Raw genomic sequence first — 22364 nt, forward strand, 5'->3', positions numbered from 1 at the left:
GTGGATTAAGGTTTATTGGTGCAAATGACTCTAGACAACACCCTCGAATTATTCTTAGAAAATTCGTTATATCTCAGTTTTGGGATCTTGTAGTGAAAAACTGATTGCAATTGGGGATACAGTTTGGCGAACTCTTTAAGATATCAAGTTTTCAGAAAGATCCTAGAGAAAAAAGTTTTTTCCGCAAAATTTTTCCAAGGTTTTTGTTTCATGAAAAAAATCGGCTGTTGAAATTTGAGCATATTTTGATGTTTACAGGATGCTGCGACGTCCTAGAGCCCGAATCCGACAAAGATTTCCAGCAGAAAAAATCATCCAAGCATTCAGAGGACAATTTATCATTCTGTCTTGACGATGTGGATTAAGGTTTATTGGTGCAAATGACTCTAGACAACACCCTCGAATTATTCTCAGAAAATTCGTTATATCTCAGTTTTGGGATCTTGTAGAGAAAAACTGATTGCAATTGGGGATACAGTTTGGCGAATTCTTCATGATATCAAGTTTTCAGAAAGATCCTAGACAAAAAGGTTTTTTTATGAAAAAAATCGGCGGTTCAAATTTGAGCATATTTGGATGTTCATAGGGGATTTCGAGGTATGAGATTCCGAATCTGATAAAGATTCGCAGCAGAAAAAATTATCCAAGCATTTAGAGGAGGATTAATAGAAATTTTTATCTTGACTGTGTTGTAGATTGAGGTTTATTGGTGCAATTGATGGGACGTCCCGATTACAGGTTTCTGCACTAAGTTGGTAGCTGCATGTTTCAGTTGAGTAAAAAGCGTATAGATGACTTAGATGTAAATTCAATATAGTATTGAATTTTTTCATGATTTTTTCAGGTAAAATAATATAATTGATGTGTCACGAGTTCTGTACTAGGTCTGAGTGTATACGCTTCTCAATTGGATAATTTATTTCTCTAGACCATATGGATTAAGAATCCTTTGTTGAATAATCTCCAATCAAACACTTTGGAAGCTATACAATAAATTTCTTAACACACATATCCAAATTGAAAATTTCTTTCTTGCAAATTCGTATTTAGCTTGGTCAAATTTCTTACAATGGATTTTATACAATGTTATACAAGGTTTTGTTCAAAAAACCGGCTGTTCAAAATGGAGCACATTTTCATGTTCAGATAAGGGGTTTTCAGCTCCTAGATTCCAATTGCGATAACGATTTTGAGCAGAAAAATTCCTCCACATAGAGATGACAATCAATTATTCTTTGTTGGCCATGTGAATTACGGTTTTATTGGTGTGAACGCATCTCTAGACAACCCACACAAATTTATCTCAAAAAACTCCGTTTTGCGGTCTGAGGCACTGATTGCAAATATAGATTCAGTTTGAAAAATTATTCATAACATCAAATTTTGAAGCTTATCCCATATCAAAAATGGTTTGGTCGAGGAAATATCCAGTTTTATTTTCAAATAAATCGATAGTAGTAATTTGAATATATTTCTATGCTGTCGAGGTCGTAAATACCGAAATATTCATGGATTATGATACGAAAAATTATCCTTCATATTTAAAACTCAATTATTAGCGAAAGAGGCAAATTAACTGGAGACTGTTTGGTAAGCTACGTCTACAAACAGAAGGAAGCCATAATAATAATCCTGCAGTATTAACCGCAAAACTGCATTACGGAAAATCCTCCCTAATACACTATTGAAATCACTATCAAGCGTGTAACTATCATTATTTATTCTTCTTCAAAACTAAACAAATTTCCAAGGAATTAAATTCTGGAAATTGAAAAAATTCAAAGGGAGTTGAACCTCCCCTTAGAATTCGTGGAGTCTACCCTTTTCAATAATCGAACAATCACATAATTCGAAGTCCTAAATCGCGAGTAGAAGCTACTTACACCTTGATTCATTCAGTCTAGTCCCCCACTTTTGAAGGAGGAAGAACAGACAACCGCTATGCTATGATATCTACAATTTTAACGTGAGAGTAAACTGAAAGTACTTGTCGATCAGTGCATGTCGAAAAGTCAAAAGTGTTGACCGTGTCGTGTAGTAAAGCGCGAAGCACGAACCAAAAGTGACGGAAGGGCACAGGAAGTGAGTGGTTCCCACACGGAAATACAAACCGAAAGGTTGATGGTTTTGCGATACAACAACGATGTACCTGAAGAGGTTCAAGTGCGTCTGGTCAATCAAAACACCGTCAGTTGGAAATTACATGTAGTACCTATTTCATGTGAGTTTTAGATTGGTGTGATATGCTCTATTGGAATTTCACCATTCAGAGTAATTTTGCGAATGTGACCGCTAGACGAAGAAAGTTTTAATTCATGCCTTTGCAAGGAAATAACATCGCGCTGAACTTGCCTCAGAGTTCAAGCGAAGAGAAATTGCATAAAGTACTGATTCATCTCGGCTATAATTTCCTCCTATATGAAGACTCATTCTGAAACTGTTCATCTCTGAAAATGAAAATTCCTAGTATTTATTGACTATGATATATGATTATAGATGTGTTTTTATTGCTGTCTTCTCAACTTCCTTAACATCTCTTCTTCCTTAACTGTTCAAACTACTAACTACTTTGGAAAAGTAGCTTTGAAGGAAGGATTAGCTTTGAAGGAAAGAATAGTTGATAATAATACGAAAACCAGCTCCCCAAAAATTCTTGAATTTGGTTGGTCAGTCCACTGCAAAATAGAATAAAAAATCCTCATTAGTAATAATGCAATACTATAAAAATCATTCGTATCTATACGATCGGTTTTCCGCCAAATTTTATCCAAGTCGCTCTGTTGATTCCTTAAAAAGCTCTTTCAATTCCATTTAAACAAAAAAAAAAACGTTTCATTCTTTAGATTTTTAGATTCTTAACACGACATGCATATTTATACAGGATTTTCCTAAATTGGAGGTAGAAACGAAAATTAGAGATTCCTCGGATCATTTTAAGAAAAAGTCCTATAGACATGAACCCGCAAACGCTTTGTGTTCCAGATAGATCATTTTGAAGTTTTCTTCTCATAGCTTCTATACTCAAAAAGATATTCAACTTAAATTTAGCATAGATATTTCAACTTGAAGTTTTCATCAAGTAATATGCTAATTTTGAATACAAATATACAGTTTCTTTCTCCATCAGAACTTTTTTTGGTAGACCACTGGTAGTTTAGAAAAACGAAGAAAAACTTCAGTCCAGCACCACACTTTTTGCTTTCTGAAGTTTTGTTGAATCAGCTACCAATTTTGAAAAGATAATTTCGAAAAATTCTCTAGTAATCCTTTGGAAAATCCAAATTATTATAAAATTCCAGTAAGTAAGCTGTGATGAATGAATTAATTATAAGTTTTGGTATTTATTTACCCAATCTGTAGCGGAGATTATAAAGATTCTATAAACTGGTATAATCATCACAAAAAACTAGGACTACAAGAAACACCCTGTAACTCGAAAACAAAGTGTATGAGGGCCAACTTTTTTCTTGAAATTATCCAAGGAATCTCTCACCTATAAGATATAAAGAAGGCTTAGAATTTAATTAGCCTCCACTCATATCAATGAAAGAAAGAATAAATCCAAAGTCAATTACAGCATCTCCTATTTGAGTCTTAAACATCAAAAAGTACGGGTATAACTGGTAATATGAATAATGGATATAATTTTTCATGCACCGCAAGATGCAATAAGAAATCGATCATTTGAAACACAATGTAAACCACAACTATTATATTAATGGTAACAATATTACTTCCTATTGCAAAATATTCTCGAGTTGTTTGAGCAAGGAAGTGCGCTGTTAAAGAATTTGATTCATCGAAGAAAATTTATTTTCTGGAACAAACTAAGAGTTCGTGAAAAATTTTTAAAAACTTTCATTAATTATTTCCAATTGGTTCATCGTTATGTAAGAAAATTTAATTCAGAAATGAATTATTCATCTAATTAAATATTAACTCCAAATTATCGAGGTTTAGGAAGGTATTTGTCAAATTATCGATAATATTAGTTATGAAACTTTCGAAATCGAGAGGTTTAAAGATCTATGGAAAATGGTAATAGATACTGTGAAATTAATGAAAAACAGAAATATTTCATTCAGAATAAGTTATATCTGACATAACTCTCAGTAACCTATATATTAAATACTTTTGCAACTTTTTATACTCAAGAGATATAGGATCAATCAATATTCAGAAGCTAGAAATTATCAAAATTAATCTCACTTGAGAGTTCATCAACTTAAAGAGTTTTCACAAACTTATATTCAATTCTTCAGATTAAATTTTCAGCTTCTTTTTATTGGGCAATTTATTTTGGATCAGTTGTTTCATTTATTATAAAATAGGATTAAAAGTTTTCGAAAGTCAGAACAAAGTAAACTTGGCCTGGCTAACGATTGCTACTTAGAATAAGAAACGATGGTCAACATATTTTAGGGGTGCCTATATCAATACATTGAATCATTGAATATCAAATCTGAAATCATTGATAAATTTTGCATATCTAGTAAGCCACAATTAACAATACATATTTGTAAATTATGAAATACCGAATGTCAACGTCTGTCTACCTTGTTTACCATATGGTTTTGCATACCTAATGGTCAAACATCTGGATTGAAGAAATGGAGGCTGAACTTTGAACTCCTTTAATGGGTGTATCAAACTCGATTTTTTTTAAGCCTGAAGAATTTTTATTAGTCATGGGTCATGATAAAGTCCGCATTAACATAAATAAGGAATCTCGAAAAATTTGAGTATAATTTTCATTGCCATCCTGAAATATGCAAGGTCACTTCTCGAGATGACATCTTGCTCCAGGCTCTAAAAGTATGTAAGAACGAGAAAGTGAGAAAGCTGCGACAGGACCACTCCTTTACGTAGTAGTTGTACGGGATCCTTTGTAATTTTTACTTTCCCACATATTTTAAGTACTAACACGTCACTAAATGAGGGGAAAGTACTTTTATCGGACCTTTGAATTTTTGCCGAATAAGGAGATAGTAAAAGTAGATCGCAACGTTCAAACAACTAATTTATAGGTTTTATCAACTCGTATAGGTAAACTTGACTCATTATTAGATTATTGCCATTCTAGCTCACTACGTCATTACCCCATGAACGAATAAAATACATTCGACCATCAAATTCTGCGTAAACATAGAGTACAGTAGTGCCAACTTAAAAACCAGAAGAATTGCATCACTCTAATCTGGTATTTCAATTCTTGATCTTTTTCAACAGACTGCAAACTCCTGAGATTTCACTTGTTGTTTGAAAGAGTTCATCTCGATTTCAAATTTGATGATTTATGTACGTATTTATGAATGCTATTCTGAATATCATTTAGATCGATGAGGAAATAATGTAAGTTCAATTCACATTGTGTTTGTATTTGCGTACAGTGTTCTTTCGTAATCTGTAATAATGCATATGAAAATTATTCAGTGATGAGGAAAATTTTCGTTTTTTCCAAGAATGTAGATTGTTCCGAGTCGAATTGCAGAACTATCATCGGAGCATAATACTTTTACTCTGTTTTTAATGGATATAATGAGCTATTATTTCTTATTTTGTTTCGTTACTTTCTCACAGAGTAACAAAGTGAACTCTTATGACATAGCCAAGTGAAATGAGCTGAGAACAATGCTCTTTATCTTGATTCTGCAATATCATCACATTGATAATACATAATTGGTGTGAATCCATGTGATTTTACCTGTTATTCTACCTTATTTCAATTCAAGATGTCGTGTAGAAATACTAGGTACTTGGATTCGCAAGATTAAATCTTGAATTGTAGCGAAATCTGCTATTTTCAATTCTTAATACCATGGAAAATTTTTCACATATTTCCACTTCATTGCAATCGTTTCTACAATCATTGTGTCATCATAGTAACTAAAAAGATTTTGAGCATCTCAAAAATTCACTACCCAATCACTTTCTGCTTTCACAAGTCAAGAGAAACGCAAAAACACTGCAATTTTTATGTAAATTATCTATTATTGATGCAGAATAATTCAATATATTTAGAATAATCATAATCATACTATTTCACATTCTAAAATTATTAATTAAGTTTACTGAATATCAGTTTGAACAATTGGTAATAGGATTTTTGAACTATAAAACATATTTCATTTTTTCGTACAAGGTGAATAAGATTCATCTGATATTTAAATTGCATTTTCGAATTATCTTGTAACAGGCCAATTGAAAAGTCCCCGGTCTACCATCGTTAAACACATTTTTTTTGGCAAAATTTGATTTTAATATTCAACATAGTTGCCTTCGAGGGCGATACAGCGATTATACCGATCTTCCAACTTTTCGATACCATTTTTGTAGTACGATTTGTCATTCGCTTCTAAATACCCCTCAGTTTCAGCGATTACTTCTTCATTGGCGCTAAATTTCTTTCCAGCGAGCATTCTTTTGAGGTCCGAGAACAGGAAAAAGTCGCTGGGGGCCAGATCTGACAAATACGGTGGATGCAGAAGAAATTCGAAGCTCAAGTCATGCAATTGTTTCCATTGATTTGTGGATGGCGCATTGTCTCGATGAAACAGCACCTTTTTTCTTCAAATAGGGCCGTTTTTTAACGATTTCATCCTTCAAACGAGCCAATAACGCTATATAATATTCGCTGTTGATGGTCTGGCCCTTTTGTAGATAATCAATTAATATTATACCTGGCGCATCCCAGAATACTGATGACATAACCTTGCCAGCTGACTGTTGTGTTTTTCCCCGATTTGCAATTCATGCAATTTTGCCATTGTTTTCATTGATTTTTTAAACAGCTTCAAACACTGCTCAGAATCATCAACACGTTGTTGCTTTTGATCGATTGTGAGCTCGCGTGGCACCCATTTTGCACACAGCTTTCTTATGTACAAATATTCGTGAATGATATGATGTACACGTTCAGATGATATTTTCACAATGTCTGCTATCTCGATCAACTTCACTTTACGGTCATTCAAAATTATTTTGTGAACATTTTTCATTTTTTCGTCGGTCACAGCCTCTTTTGGGCGTCCACTGCGTTTGCCGTCTCCGGTGCTCATTTCACCACGTTTAAACTTAGCATACCCATCAATGATGGTTGATTTACCTGGTGCAGACCCCGAATACTATTCATCAAGCCAAGATTCTACTTCAACTGTATTTTTCCCTTCAAAAAGCATTATTTTATCAGCACACGAAATTCTTGTTTTCCATCCTTTTTTCAAATAACAAAAGTAGCTAAACTTACAACGCAATATCTCACAAACTAATGGTCGGACTGCTGTCAAATTTTGACACGTATCGTTTGAAGGTTGGTACCAACTGAAAATCATATAGATTTAAAACTAGCACCGCCATCTTGACATCAGACCGGGGACTTTTCAATTGGCCTAGCATCGAAAATATTTCGAGATGAGTCCTGAATTTTTTATACTGTTTTTTCAAGTTCAACAACAAGTATTGTTCTCAACTACGAGCTCGAATATCCATCAATGTGTATTGAATAAATTAATAAATTAACGTTACATCCTATCTGGTTTGCGATTATTCAATAGTTATTAATATAACTCATTTGTTGTTGGCGTGTTAGATAGAATATTGAATATTTGATTTGCAGAAGACCAATCAATAATCCTGTCTAAAAATAGAATTGTAAAAATTTGTAATTGTTTAGATAAACACCTTTCGGAATTATAGGTAGATAACTATTGATTATTCAAAGAGTCAGCAATCCCTACACTAACATTTTAACACCTATTCAGCTTGTCCATACTTTCTCGTTCACAAACAATAAACCAAATTAAATTTAAATGCAACGGTTTCAATTGCGAATAAAATATTCAAATCATTTTAAGTTAATCGGGTCACCAGAATGTTAAAAAATTCGAATGGCAGGAAATATTTATGATTCATACGTAAAAAAAAATTATACAGGTGGAATATTTTAATGGAGGCGATGTAACGATTTTCTAGACATTTTACGATTCGCGAGCATTTTTCAAAATAATCACGTATTATTGTGATGATTTCTCTTACGCGCTAAATAATACTCGTATGACTGATTTCTATCGACACAAGTCCTCTTTTCTTCAACTTGTTATTCTGATCGCTTTGGGGCATTTTCACTTAGAAATATTCAGGTGATTCTTGAATAGAATTAAAGTATTCACTAATGAGTGGTTAGATCGTCAAGTAATTGAAATACATTTTAGAATCTCTTCAAGCAGGAACTTTTTTACAACATCCCCAAAGAACATTTTTATCTAACGAGGAAAGTATACGCTAATTTTACCTGAAGATAAATCAACATGTTTAATCGTTATATGATGTCATTGGCCTTAATCCCGTTAATTTCTATATCATAATTTCATGAAACAATATTGACTTTGCGCCAAAGTAAACGGAATGTTGCTTTAGAATCAAAATTTAGAGATGAAGTCAACATTGAGTTATGCATTGTAGGAGATTCTCACTGTATGGAAATTTGACTACTTCTTAATATAAAACAAAATTATGAGGCAAGCCGAACTTATAGTATACAGCACTTTCAAAATGACTCTATACAGACCAAATATTACTACGTTAATTGTCACTTATCAGCTCCTTCTGATAACTTGAGCTATAATGTAGGTCGCAAATTTTTCTAGTAGTTTTTTTCATCATAACAATTGAATGAATTTAAAATTCTTTCAAATATGAAAAGAGAAATATATTTCATATATTTTTTTTTTTTTGTCAAGCTAGGATCAAGTTTTCCGAAAATGTTTTATTAGATAAAGGCTTACTATAGCTAATAATATCTCAACAAAAGTAGTTACGCTCGAGTTTATACTTACGTATTTGGCCAATTGAAAAGTCCTTGTTCTGATGCACAGATGGCGGTACTAGAATTAAATCCATATGATTTTTAGTTAGTACCAACCTTCAAACGATAAGTGTCAAAATTTGACAGCAGTCCGACCATTAGTTTGTGGGATATTACGTTGTGAGTGTAGCTACTTTTGTTATTGAAAAAAATGGAAAAAAAGAATTTCGTGTGCTGATAAAATAATGCTTTTGGAAGGGAAAAATACAGTTGAAGCAAAATCTTGGCTTGATGAAGAGTTTCCGGGGTCTGTACCAGGAGAATCAAACATCATTGATGGGTATGCTAAGTTTAAACGTGGTGAAATGTGCACCGAAGACGGCGAACGCAGTGGACGCCCAAAAGAGGCTGTCACCGACGAAAAAATCAAAAAGGTTCACGAAATAATTTTGAATGACCGTAAAGTGAACTTGGTCGAGATAGCAGACATTGTGAAGATATCATCTGACCGTGTACATCATATCATTGACGAATATTTCTACATGAGAAAGCTGTGTGCAAAATGGGTGCCGCGTGAGCTCACAATCGACCAAACGCAACAACGTGACAATGATTCTGAGCAGTGTTTGAAGCTGTTTAAGTGTATTAAACCTGAATTTTTGCGTCGATACGTGACAATGGATGGAACATGGCTCCATCATTTCACTCCGGAGTCCAATCGACAGTCAGCTGAGTGGATTGCAAACGATGAACCTAATCCAAAGCAAGGAAAATACAGCAGTCAGCTGGCAAGGTTATGGTATCAGTATTCTGGGATGCGCAAGGTATAATATTCATTGATTACCTCCAAAAGGACCAGACCATCAACAGCGATTATTATATAGCCATATTGGATCGTTTAAAGGATGAAATCTTCAAAAACGCCTCTATTTGAAGAAAAAAAGGTGCTGTTTCATCAAGACAATGCGCCGTGTCACAAATCAATGACAACAATGGTAAAATTGCATGAATTAGGCTTCGAATTGCTTCTGCATTCACTGTATTCGCCAGATCTGGCCCCCAGCGACTTTTTCACGTTTTCATACCTCAAAAGACTGTTTTGAAAATTTTTAAAATTTAGCGCCAATGAAGAAGTAATCGCCGAAACTGAGTCCTATTTTGAAGAGAAAGACAAATCGTACTACAGAAATGGTATCGAAAAGTTGGAAGATCGCTATAATCGCTGTATCGCCCTCGAAGGCAACTATGTTGAATAATAAAATCGAATTTTGCCAAAAAAATGTGTTTCACTATGGAAGACCAGAGTCTTTTCAATTGGCCGGTTTTATGCATTTTTATTGGGTTTTTATGGGACTTGTAGACTGTCATATTGAATAGTATTTAGATCACTATTTAGTATAAGTTTTCCAGACATATTCATACAAAAATATTGAAGGTTTGGAAGCAATGAATATAAATTTAGAAAAATTCGTCGGCAATTTCCAAGAAATGAAATATTTGGAATAACTCAATATGCTGCGATAAAAAGTTTACCGCTCCAGTGAAAACCAACAATAAAGTTTTGATTTTCATTAAGTCTTTTCAGCTCTGAACCAGATTATAGCCGCACTCAAGTTTATTTCGCCTTTATTATTATAAGAATGTGATCAAGCCGTTTTATTATGATATAAAAAACGTTTCCGATTCTGCCATATCAGTTTCATATTGAATTACCGACCTACAGAATAGCGTTATCAAAATCATTCATTCTCGCATATTTTTCAGCCTGTTATTAAAGTCAAGGCAACGAGAAACGTAAGTTATGTTCATAATAGCAGCCATTATGAGAATTTCCATTCATCTCGCCACTTTCTTAACGCATTTAATGAATCCCAAAAATATTACGTTCATCGACATATCATCAGCACCACACATTGTTACAGAACAAAGAACTTTCACTAACACATGCCTTGTGTTATGTTTGAATAGTTGAAACAATACAAATTTTTATACGTTCATTTACGAAAAAAGAAAGCTCGCATTGTATTTTCAGATGCTCAAGGTAGATTAGATTGATGGTCAGTTTAGAAGAATCGACAGAAAACTAAGAAGATGGTTTGGGATGTCTGAGATAACGGTTATTACACGTTCAGTTCGATTGCTGTTATATTTGAGTTCTGCTTGGGCAATCGAGAGAGAAAAGTACAGGGGCCTCTGAACATTTATTCAACTGAGTCTGGTGATTTAAACGACCAGGCAGCAGCCTAATGGAAAAATTGTCACCGGTTACTTTTTCTGAATTCTTGGTATGTTGTCTAAAATTACCTCCTAAACAAGAATGTTCCTGGGGTCCAACTCAATCCTATGACTAGTTTTCGAGATACAGGGTGACGAACTTGGAAAACGGCATTTCTTTAAAGTAACATTTCTCGTAGGAAAACATCTTGAATGAAACACTTTTGCGCGACAAATATGACTTATCCATATCCCTATCGATTTTCAAACAACAAACCTTCAATAACAGGCCAATTGAAAGGTCTCCGGTCTACCATAGTAAAACACATTTTTTTGGCAAATTTCGATTTTATTATTCAACAAAGTAGCCTTCAAAAGCGATACAGCAATTATAGTGATCTTCCAACTTTTCGATATCATTTTTGTAGTACGATTTGTCTTTCGCTTCAAAATAGGTCTCAGTTCCAGCGATTACTTCTTCATTGGCGCTAAATTTCTTTCCAGCGATCATTCTTTTGAGGTCTGAGAACAGGAAAAAGTCGCTGGGGGGCAGATCTGCCGAATACGGTGGATGCAGAACCAATTCGAAGCCCAATCAATGCAATTTTGCCATTGTTTTTATGGATTTGTGACACGGCGCATTGTCTTGATGGACAGCACCTTTTTTTTTTTCTTCAAATGGATTTCGTTCTTCAAACGATCCAATAACGCTATATAATAATCGCTGTTGATGGCCTGGCCCTTTTGGAGGTAATCAATAAATATTATACCTTGCGCATCCCAGAGTACTGATGCCATAACCTTGCCAGCTGACTGTTGTGTTTTTCCTCGCTTTGGATTCGGTTCATCGTGTGCAGGCCACTCAGCTGACTATCGATTGGACTCCGGAGTGAAATGATGGAGACATGTTTCATCCATTGTCACATATCGACGTGAAAATTCAGCTTTATTGCACTTAAACAGCTTCAAACACTGCTCAGAATCATCAACACTTTGTTGCTTTTGATCGATTGTGAGCTCGCGCGGCACCCATTTTGCACACAGCTTTCTCATGTACAAATATTCGTGAATGATATGATGTACACGTTCAGATGATATCTTCAAAACGTCTGCTATGTCGATCAACTTCACTTTACGGTCATTCAAAATTATTTGTGAATTTTTTTGATTTGATTTTGATTTTTTCGTGGGCATCCACTGCGTTCGCCGTCTTCGGTGCTCATTTCACCACGTTAAAACTTAGCATAACAATCAATGATGGTTGATTTTCCTGGTGCAGACTCCGGGAACTATTCATCAAGTCAAGATTTTGCTTCAACTGTATTTTTCCCTTCAAAAAGCAATATGTTATCAGCACACGAAATTCTTTTTCTTCCATCTTTCCATCTTACAAACTATTGTTCAGACTGCTGTCAAATTTTGACACGTATCGTTTGAAGGTTGCTGCTAACTGAAAATCATATAGATTTAATACTAGCACCAACATCTGTGCATCAGATCGGGGACTTTTCAATTGGCCTAATATTTCAGATTACAACTATAGCAGATATATAAGGGCCATACCTTATTTTTTCCGAGGAAATCTTTGCACGATTTCAAGATTCCTACATACCTAAAATTTAGAGTGTTCGGTTATTTGCTAAATTTTCAAATAAAAAAAAATGGAAAGCGATCGAACCGTTTGATTTGAGACTTTTCAATTATTTCCCCAATTCTTCATTGATAAATCGAATATTCCGTGACGAAGTAAGTGCGACTTCTATGTAGGTAACCTCTACTAAATCAATTAGTAAAGGTATAATTGCTTTACAGCTATTCAATGGTAGTTAAATATTCAGGTTGATTTGTTAGAAGGTGAATTCATTTTTAGCATTGGCTGACGTTTTTGCTATAAACATAAATCATAGTTATTTACTAAAAAACCTAATATGTAGTTATCGTCATTTTATCGCAGATCTACAACAAATGACAACTTGTTTTTTTTTTATACTGGGTGAGTCTTTGACTTGTACTTATATTTCAACCGAAGATTCCTCAGGTCAAAGAGAAAATGTAACTTTCAGTTATATCTTGCAGATGGAATGGAATCAAAGGAAATTATTTTGGGAATATAGTATTTTATTGATGAAATGAATCTTTTCCGAACATAAAATTCCATTAAAGTCCAATCAGAAAAAATATTAAAGTAAAAGAGTGTTTCTCTTGACCTCAGGAATCTTTGGTAGAAATATATGTTCAAGTAAAAGACTCACCCTATATAAACACACATTTTTTTATGCCTACTTCTTTGGAAGTCAGAAGAAAATCAAATCCTATAAGCAAAGTTGTGAGTTTCTGTCCGAATTTACAACTGATTCATTTTTTATGATCTCTAAAATCTACTGAGCGTATAATAATTTTCTGATGATCTTTACCAATGCATCTTCCTCAAAGATTTCTCCACAGTTAATAATTATAACATCTTATTCATGGTTGGTTTGACAGTATCAAGCAGGTTAATCAACCCATGCTAGTAAATGTTTTCCTTCCAAATGGCTTCACTACATTGCATTTCCAATTTCCTATTGTGTCTTTTCAACCTCGTGTTGCTGACAAATTTATTTCGAGAATCTCGATACGATAATTTTGACGTCTTCAAACAACCTCAACTAGTACATTGCCCTCCTCGAAGATTTTTTTTAAATCTTCTTAAATCTCTTTTCGAGAAATAAATAATTTGCAACACCGAAAATAGCTAAGTGTCAACTATGCTGACTGTTAAGGAATCATTGTACCACACCTATATTGGCAGAGAATGTTCATTCATGAAAGTTATTTTCTAAGAAAATTTAAAAATATTTATCAATACATAGCTGATTCATTGATCCGAATCTGTCATCAGATTTCTGTTAAATACTTTCGAAATGGTTCTAGAATGATACTGAATAAAAAATCAATGAACAGACGGAAGTAATCTAATATTTTTTCCGAGAGCAACTTCCGTTGGTCGTCATGGTGCCTCGAATTTCATAATTGATTCAAATATGCACAGATTTGAACGAAATTATCCTTCATATTTACACTTGATGAACTGTTTTCCAGTGGATTATATTCCACTGAATAAGATAATTACCATAGCGAATTTTTATTCTTATAAGAATACCTAAAATTAGGTAGACAATGGATTATGGCACAAGATATTTTTTCGGAAAACCTGCAAATTCTACCCAAAAGCTAATAATTGGAAAAAATTGATTAAACGCTAAAAATTTTACCCAAGTGTCAATATCAGATAAAGTTAAATTCAAAATTTTTCAAAGTGAGGCATCCTAATAGGATATACATATTTCATTCATACCGGGTGACTTTTTAAGTTGATTCAGTTACAAATCTCGAAGAAGAAACATCTTATGGAAAAACTTTTGAACGGTTTTCAAAATCTGCTTACAAACCGATGTAATTTTTTCTGTATACTTACATTTAGTAGGCACTACTATTAGGCCAATTGAAAAGTCCCCGGTCTGATGCACAGATGGCGGTGCTAGTATCAAATCGATATTATTTTTAGTTAGTACCAACCTTCAAACGATACATGTCAAAATTTGACAGCAGTCTGACCATTAGTTTATGAGATATTGCGTTGTGAGTGTAGCTACTTTTGTTATTTGCAAAATGATAGGAAAAAGAATTTCGTGTGCGGATAAAATATTGCTTTCTGAGGGGAAAAAATACAGTTGAAGCAAAATCTTGGTTTGATGAAGAGTTTCCAATTCTAAGACCTCAAAAGAATGCACGCTGGAAAGAAATTTAGCGCAAATGAAGAAGTAATCGCTGAAACTGAGGCATATTTTGAAGCGAAAGACAAATCGTACTACAAATATGGTATCGAAAAGTTGGAAGATCGCTATAATCGCTGTATCGCCCTCGAAGGCAACTATGTTGAATAATAAAATCGAATTTTGCCAAAAAAAGTGTTTTACTATGGTAGACCGGGGACTTTTCTTGGCATGTTATAGGCAGTTTCTTGATACGCTTCACAATTCGGAAAATATGACGGATTATATAAACAGCCAACTGTTTTTCCCACAGCATCAGCTTACACTAAAGCTTTCACATAATTATGCTGAGGGGGTTGCATGTTTGACAAGCCTGCTCTAGTTCATATTTCTTGTTTTGATTAGTCGATGTTGCATCAAATAATACAAATTCTTCCTTCTACATGATTTTGGTAGGTTCAATAACGTTGATTTTTTACAGGGATACACAGAAATGGGAAATATTGGAAGTCAAAATGGACAACTCAAATATAAACCAACGAATCCTGATGACCTGCAATGGCCCCATTCATTTCCAAGGACCCAACCAAGGTTCCAACAGAATCAGTTGAAGGTCCTCCCTGATAAAACGCCAAAAATCAGATTGAGGCACACAGAGAATGGGGAGCTGCTGCACAATAAAGGCACTCTTACTGGAAGGCAAATTCAAAGCAGGTTGGAGGAAACTAGGGAGGTGAGAATGCATCTTAAGGCATTTCATTTGTTTCAATATGCAATGGGAAAAATGCTATAAATTTTAACTGAAAGAATCTTAAATAATATCATCAAATATTAATTCTTCGAAGTGTTTCATTCTAGAACCTCATAAACTCATCAGCAAGCTAGCAAGGCGAATCTAATATTGTTGGTATAATTTTTCAGATATTAATTTTCACTAACCCTTATTAAACAGTGGCTGAAGTATCATCTGCAAATCACTTTCACAATATTAGGATAGAGGTCTTCATTTTACCAGCAGAAATCTTTTATACTCAACAAAGTTTCAAATATAAACTCCTATTTCTTTGGTTATTTCAAGGAATTCTTTTTTAGATTCAAAAATGCGAATCAGAGCCTCATCTAAATCGATTGATCAATCCTCATCATTCAGATTCGTTCGAATCAGATAAAGAGAAGAAATTCAGGAAGAAGTATAAAGCACCGCCACCACCAAATCAGGGAAACAAATTTGTAAGTGATTAGTTATTTTGATTTTATACTTGTATACCTACAAATACTAGGTATTGGGCCAATGGATTCCAAAAAATATATTATATCGAAAAAAAACACAATCGACCTGAACTGAATCGATTGAGCAAAAACAAAAAAGCCTCAATCCTTGTAGTGTATTTTTAAATGATAAGTTTCTGATACTATGTTGTCTGAATGTACAAAATCTAACAAAGACCTTTTTTAGAACCAAAATACTGATTATTGGGAAGACCGAAATGCCTCATCATCAAAACCTAGGCTTTTCAAAACGAAAATTGAGAGTGAAAGAAAACGTTCCGTTCCTGAATTGCAGGAGAAGTCTGATTACTTCAAATCACAACACAGGAACCATCTTCATACACGTAAGGAAGATGAAAATTTCCCTTATTCTTCATCCCATAGGCTATCCCTTCCTGCTTTGAACGCACCAGCTTGGGACCTTCAAGGGGAACTGAAAGAGGCCACTAAACGATTGAGAAAAATTAGGATGGATGAAAACAATCAACATTTTTCATCCAGGGAATTACACTCCGACGATAGCACAAAGAGGAACAAGTTGAAAACGCTAGATCATCATATAGATAGGACGGATCTTATCAAATTAAAAAACAGCAATTTGCGCCAAATAAAACAGCTCAAAAAGGATAAAACCCAATCGCTTGTAAGAAGCGAAGCCTCAGGTAACGCCATCTCCAATAGAAATTATTACCTTGTCTCCCTAGCTTCAAAACAATCCAAACTCCTAATCTTCATATTTATGATTCTAGGACAAGAATCACCGCCACCTGAAGATAAAATCGAACAGAAAAAAAGCAAAGAAATTAAAACTGATGGGCCTAAACACTTCTACTTTGGGATGACAGCATCCCAACAAGGGTCTACAAACAAACCTTACTCCATACTCGAAGGACTAAATAACGTCGATTCAGAAGATTCTGCTGAAATGAAACATAATGCAGATGATTCAGATGCTGATTTGAAAAATAGAAAACCGACTATGACCAAAGAATCGAAAAAGTTCGTATAAAGAAACATTGTTGAAAATTTAAATACCACAAGTTTTCTTCAGTTCTAGGATATTACAGGGTCAAAATTGGAAACAGTCATCATCAGTGGAATCAATATTGAATCAAACTACTTCCAAGGAATCCAAGTATTCATCGGAAGAAAATGAGGAACCTTCTAGGGTGTTTTCCATTTTTCCAGTCAGATCAACATCGAATGACAGATCACGTTCTGGAGATTCTGGAATATCTGGTGATGGTAGCCCCACCGTATACGAGGATAGTTCAGAACCTTTAATGAATTCCAAGGATAATATAAAGGTAAGATCGCTAGATATATCCAAATAGCTTTGGTACTAGATAACTTACTTCTTGGTGATAGGTGATGTTTTTTTTCTTGTTTCAGTCTTTGCGGTTAATACCAGGGTGGACACCTCAGCAGGATCTCGGAGACGACTCAAGCTTCGAGGAAGAATCTTATACAGCAGGTGATTACCCAGAAAATTTCGATGTTCAATCAAACCAGCGGCATGTCTTCAGTCTCTCATTGCCCAGAGACCACCATCTATCGGCATATATTCCAGAGAACTACAACGAAACAAATTTTGAAAAAATTAAAAGATCTGTGTCAGGAATACTGAACACAATAAACAAAAAAGAAGCGGAAAGTACTCCAGAAAACGAAAAGGGCAATTGGTTCTTGAATAAGTCATGTAGTGACTTAATTCATCCACCAATTACTCAATTATCTGAAGAATTGGACGAATTCATAACAAGAAACACCAAACTAAATACTGGTAGAATTATATACTTACCTAAGGCAGATAAACCTGCACGACCTAGAAGATATGAAACAAGAAGCAAACAGAAATATGTAAGAGATGAAAATTTGGAAAGACCAGCTTTTGCTGCCGGCCAAAATCAGAACGAAAGAAAGTCAAATCATGTGCCAGAAAATTTGCAGGACTCACCTATAATGAGCGATAAAAGAAATTATAAGAAGAAAACTAAACGTTTCACATTCCAAAGTACCATAAGGCAGATTGAAAGAAGGAGAATCGCTGAAAAATTATCAAGAGAAGCTGAAAGAAAAGAACAACAAAGGCTCAGGGAGTTGGAGGTCATGCAGAAAGTGGAAAGGGAGTTTCAAAAGAAGAGAGCCAGGTATGTAAGCTTTTTATATTGGCTTTAAACTTTTTATATTGGATTTCTTCCACCCTCACCAAATCATTTGTTGAAAAATTCAATTATCACGTTTTTTCCTTATTACAGAGAAAAAGTCAATATAAAACAGCAGCTTAGTAGGTATAGTTACGAAAATACCTTGTATAATTCTTCACCTGATTTGAAAAATGATAACGACTCAGCAGTAAGTGAAACATGAGGCCTTACGAAATTAAATTGTCTAGAATCGATATTTGTTCAAGGTTGGAGAATTACATACAAGATCAGAACCTGATGGGGCAGTATCATCTTCTCCAACTTCTTCACTAAGTCAATTAGATAATAAACAGAACCATAAGAAGTATAGCGATAAGGATGTTATGGACTTTGTAAATAACAATAGGGAATATAGGCCATGTTCCAATGATTCAGATGATACCAGGTCAAAATCGATCATGCAAACTCAAGTTTTGTCAGAATTCCGTCAACCTCAAAGAGAATACAGGGACTATCACTCAAGCAAAAAAAATTTTACTGATGGGTCAGATAGGCAAACCACAATACATCCCAAAGTTACATACAAAATGCCTAAAAGCAAGGGTAAAACAAATTAATAACTGGATGCTACGAAACATATTTTAGATGTACACAATATAATTTTTTTTTTATTATTTCAGGTATATCCAGATATGAGAGCAATAATTACCGTAAAGATTTCGCGTATGGCGTAAAAACAAAATCGGAAACTCCATGGCATCAGCAAGGGCCACCAACAAAGAACCCACCAAATGATTATTATAGTCAATTTGGACCTTTGACAAGGTTTTAGAATATTTTATCACATTATATAATTTTGTATATGTTACTAGAGTTTTTTAACTGTTAATCTTTGAAATAAATTATTCTATTTGTTTTTCTGCGTTTAAGTTAACTGAAATTTTTCCTGAAGAAATTAGTTGAATACTTCAATTAAGCACTAATGATATTTGATATTATATTATGGTTTTTTGTTTATTGGAAATGAGACAAAATGTAAGAAAAAAGTAGTAAGTAAACAAACATGACAAAAAACAATTATATTTCCACAAAAATAAAAGTACATCTAATAAAAAACTATGTCATCTTAAAGTTTCACTATTTTGTACATACATTACAATTTTGATGCCCGATCTAATATGTCACGTATATTTTCACAAATATGCGAATTGTTGAAATAAGTAAATTTTTTGAATAAAATACATAACATTGTCACAAAGACTTAATTGGTAAGACAATTTTGATTGGTCAAAGATTAATATTAGCACCAATCACACCACAATACTTTGTTTAACAGACATTTAAATACTGAAAGTAGATAATTACTATTCCTTGGGGAATACCTGGGTAATTTCACCGATACCTTTGGCAGTTTCTTCCCTGAACAGCAGTCGTTGACCTTTGGTCACATATTCAGAATGCCCTTTGAACCTGAAGAGAACAGATGCAGTATCATTAGTTTGAAGAGATTCCGAGTTGTATATCCCAACTAAAACAGCTGTTTGTCTAATATTTCCAATGTGCACTGTAGTTTCAAACCCTTTACGAATCGCTGTAGCATGGTAGATCACAGAAATTGTGGCTTGGAAGAAATCACATCCAGAAGCCGTCACATTGTTACCGACTAGAACCATACCGTTCCTTAGATTCGGTATGTGAGTATCCAGACAAATAGCTGCGCTCTGGCCAGCTCTTACTGCCCTGCATGGCACTCTATTTCTATGTATAGATTTGACGCAAACCCTGCGGAAGGAACCATCTTTCATTGGTCCAATTTGCAATTTAGTACCTTCCGAAATCACACCCTTAGTCAACAAACCCCCCAAAACCTGGCCGATGTTACCAGCTCGAAAGTTTTCGTCGATTTGAAACTCTGCAGGCTCTTGTTCCAACCTATCTCTTTCTTTGGAGCTTATTCCAGGTGGCAGAACATGTAGAAATTTAAGCAGAAGTTCTAGACCGTCACCATTGACTGAAGATACGCAAAATATTGGTACGACATTCGCCAGAAGCTGGTTAGTTCCAGCAGTTATTACGTCATCTAATGTTTCTACTACCAGAGGGACTCTTCTGATACCGATTTGTTCTAAGAAGGATTTCAAACTTTTGACAGTATTCACTGGAGATACAAGGTCGGTTTTTGTTACAACTATGAAGAAAGGTACATTTAAAGCAACTGCTAATGCAAGGTGTTCTTGGGCCATACCAGTAGCACCTGCTGTACTAGATATCTGTAAAGAAAATTAAATAATACAGATAATTTACAAAGTTATCTGTAAGTAATTGAAATACATACCACAAGCATAGCATGATGAGGAGAATAACCTGATAAACCTTGAATGGTTGTCCTAAAATACTTCTTATGACCTGCTAAATCTATGAATGTGATTAATTTTGTTGATGCTTCACAAATCTTTTCTGCTGTTATCAGATCACTGTAACTGTAATGAACTGGCTGACCCTACAAGAAAATGTATTGATGATAAATTCTACTTAACTGCTGATCTATGATTTTACTGGCGCATGAACATCTTAATTGCAGAACAAAATGTTACCTTAGAATTGAAACCCAATATTTCATGAGAAATGGACGAAGTCCTCCCACTTTGAATTTCATGCAAATGACGAAACATGTTCAATCTAGCCCTTCCTTGGCCATTGTCCAAGCTTCCTTGAGTCAAGACACCCAGTAAGGTGGATTTACCAGCATCTGCATTTCCTACAAACAAAACAGTTGCAAATGTGAAGAAGTAAGAAAGTTAGTTTATAATACCCAAAACTGCTATCCTTATCTCAATGTTGTCTTGATCATCTGGAATTTTTCTCACAAGTACTTCTGCAACAGTTCTATTATTATCGAGTTTGCGTTTTCTTAAAATTGTGGTGGTAGCCCCCAACTTCTTAGCCATACGCTGTAAAGAATGCAAACTTGCACTCATATCATTGTTGCAAAGACCAGTCAGGTTCCCACTATCTTCAACACCAATCTCGTAAATTGCCTCCCCATTTCCTTCACGAAGGCGCCATTTCATCTAGAACAGATGGTTGCCATTAGAATAATCCGTCTGATCAATATTTTTATAGGATACTATATAAAGGTTCATTACCTGGGTGACCAAATGCTCAAATCTTTGCTTTGAGGGATTAACTATCTTTAATTTATATTCTACATTTCCTAGTTGTGGTTCAGGAGGTAAAGCTTCCTGATTACTAACATTGTCTAAGCTGAATTCTTCAGTTTTAGAATCAGACACACCAGAATCAAATAAACTCAAAAACGACTCCATTTTAAAATCTACAAGAACTTCGAGCTCATACAAAACTCAAACTGATAGTAATAATTACTTACAAATACTTTATAGGTGTCAGTCGATAAATTTCTTATGAACAACTTTTAAAATATTCCAACACAGCTACATTAAACTATTCGATACATTGTACTTCGACACGAAAATTGAGACACAGGAAACACTGTAAAAATAAAAAAAATCGGAATAAATAAATGTAATATAAATGCAATGTTATGAAACACTCAGTTTTGTGGTGATTCATGAAATTGATAATTCTAATCAGAATATATCAACTTTCCAACATAAAAATATTGAAAATACCATTCACTGAATTTATATCCTTCAAACACCCTTATGGAAATCTGTAAATAGCAATATGGACATAACAAGGGCAACTAATTTTTAGTAATTTCGCAATTCTTGCAATATGTTACAATAATAACTAATAATTAGATTAGAATGTATGTACTCACTTCTTTCTCGAAAATTTTCAGAGTAACAAACAAATATATCCTTATCGAACCATTTTGACATTTCTCTTGTTGTTTTCCTGGAATGTTTTATTTTTGATTGAGCTCCTGTGAATTTCCCCTACTACTCATGAAAATCCGGGATTTTATTGATTAAATCCAGAGACCATAGACGTAAGGTAAATGTAATCGAAGTCTATGGTCTATGGTGATTTCAACATATCATTTTCTTTTCATTTCCTTTTTTCATAATTTAGAGATCAAAAACAATCAATTTGACTTCATAGCTCTAAGTCTCATGAAGGTAGAGAAATATATTTAACTGATTGATTAAACCTTCAATGTTCTAATTTTGTTGTAGATGGAGCCAGTTGTGC

General features: G+C 34.2%; 2 protein-coding genes across 3 annotated transcripts; one reads left to right on the forward strand and one right to left on the reverse strand.

Moving 5' to 3' along the window:
- The first annotated feature begins 1680 nt into the window (after positions 1-1680).
- LOC123685599 lies at positions 1681-19104 on the forward strand. Its single transcript, XM_045625301.1, has 10 exons — positions 1681-2221; positions 15254-15505; positions 15865-16002; positions 16229-16703; positions 16791-17040; positions 17093-17348; positions 17434-18191; positions 18300-18396; positions 18455-18791; positions 18869-19104. Exons 2-10 carry the CDS (start codon positions 15266-15268, stop codon positions 19018-19020), a joined length of 2703 nt encoding a protein of 900 aa, XP_045481257.1. The 5' UTR covers positions 1681-2221; positions 15254-15265; the 3' UTR covers positions 19021-19104.
- Positions 19105-19252: 148 nt separating this feature from the next.
- Positions 19253-22149, reverse strand: LOC123685601 (GTP-binding protein 2). 2 transcript variants are annotated; one of them, XM_045625303.1, is made up of 7 exons: positions 21991-22149; positions 21577-21698; positions 21335-21522; positions 21001-21259; positions 20783-20946; positions 20524-20688; positions 19253-20458 (listed from the first exon to the last, which is right to left on the reverse strand). In XM_045625303.1, exons 3-7 carry the CDS (start codon positions 21512-21514, stop codon positions 19553-19555), a joined length of 1674 nt encoding a protein of 557 aa, XP_045481259.1. In that variant the 5' UTR covers positions 21515-21522; positions 21577-21698; positions 21991-22149; the 3' UTR covers positions 19253-19552. The 2 variants fall into 2 exon arrangements, with proteins under 2 accessions (XP_045481259.1, XP_045481260.1); XM_045625304.1 differs by lacking the exon at positions 21335-21522.
- Positions 22150-22364: the final 215 nt, after the last annotated feature.

This window comes from Harmonia axyridis, chromosome X, assembly GCF_914767665.1.
Source record: "Harmonia axyridis chromosome X, icHarAxyr1.1, whole genome shotgun sequence".
Classification (NCBI taxonomy): Eukaryota; Metazoa; Arthropoda; class Insecta; order Coleoptera; family Coccinellidae; genus Harmonia; species Harmonia axyridis.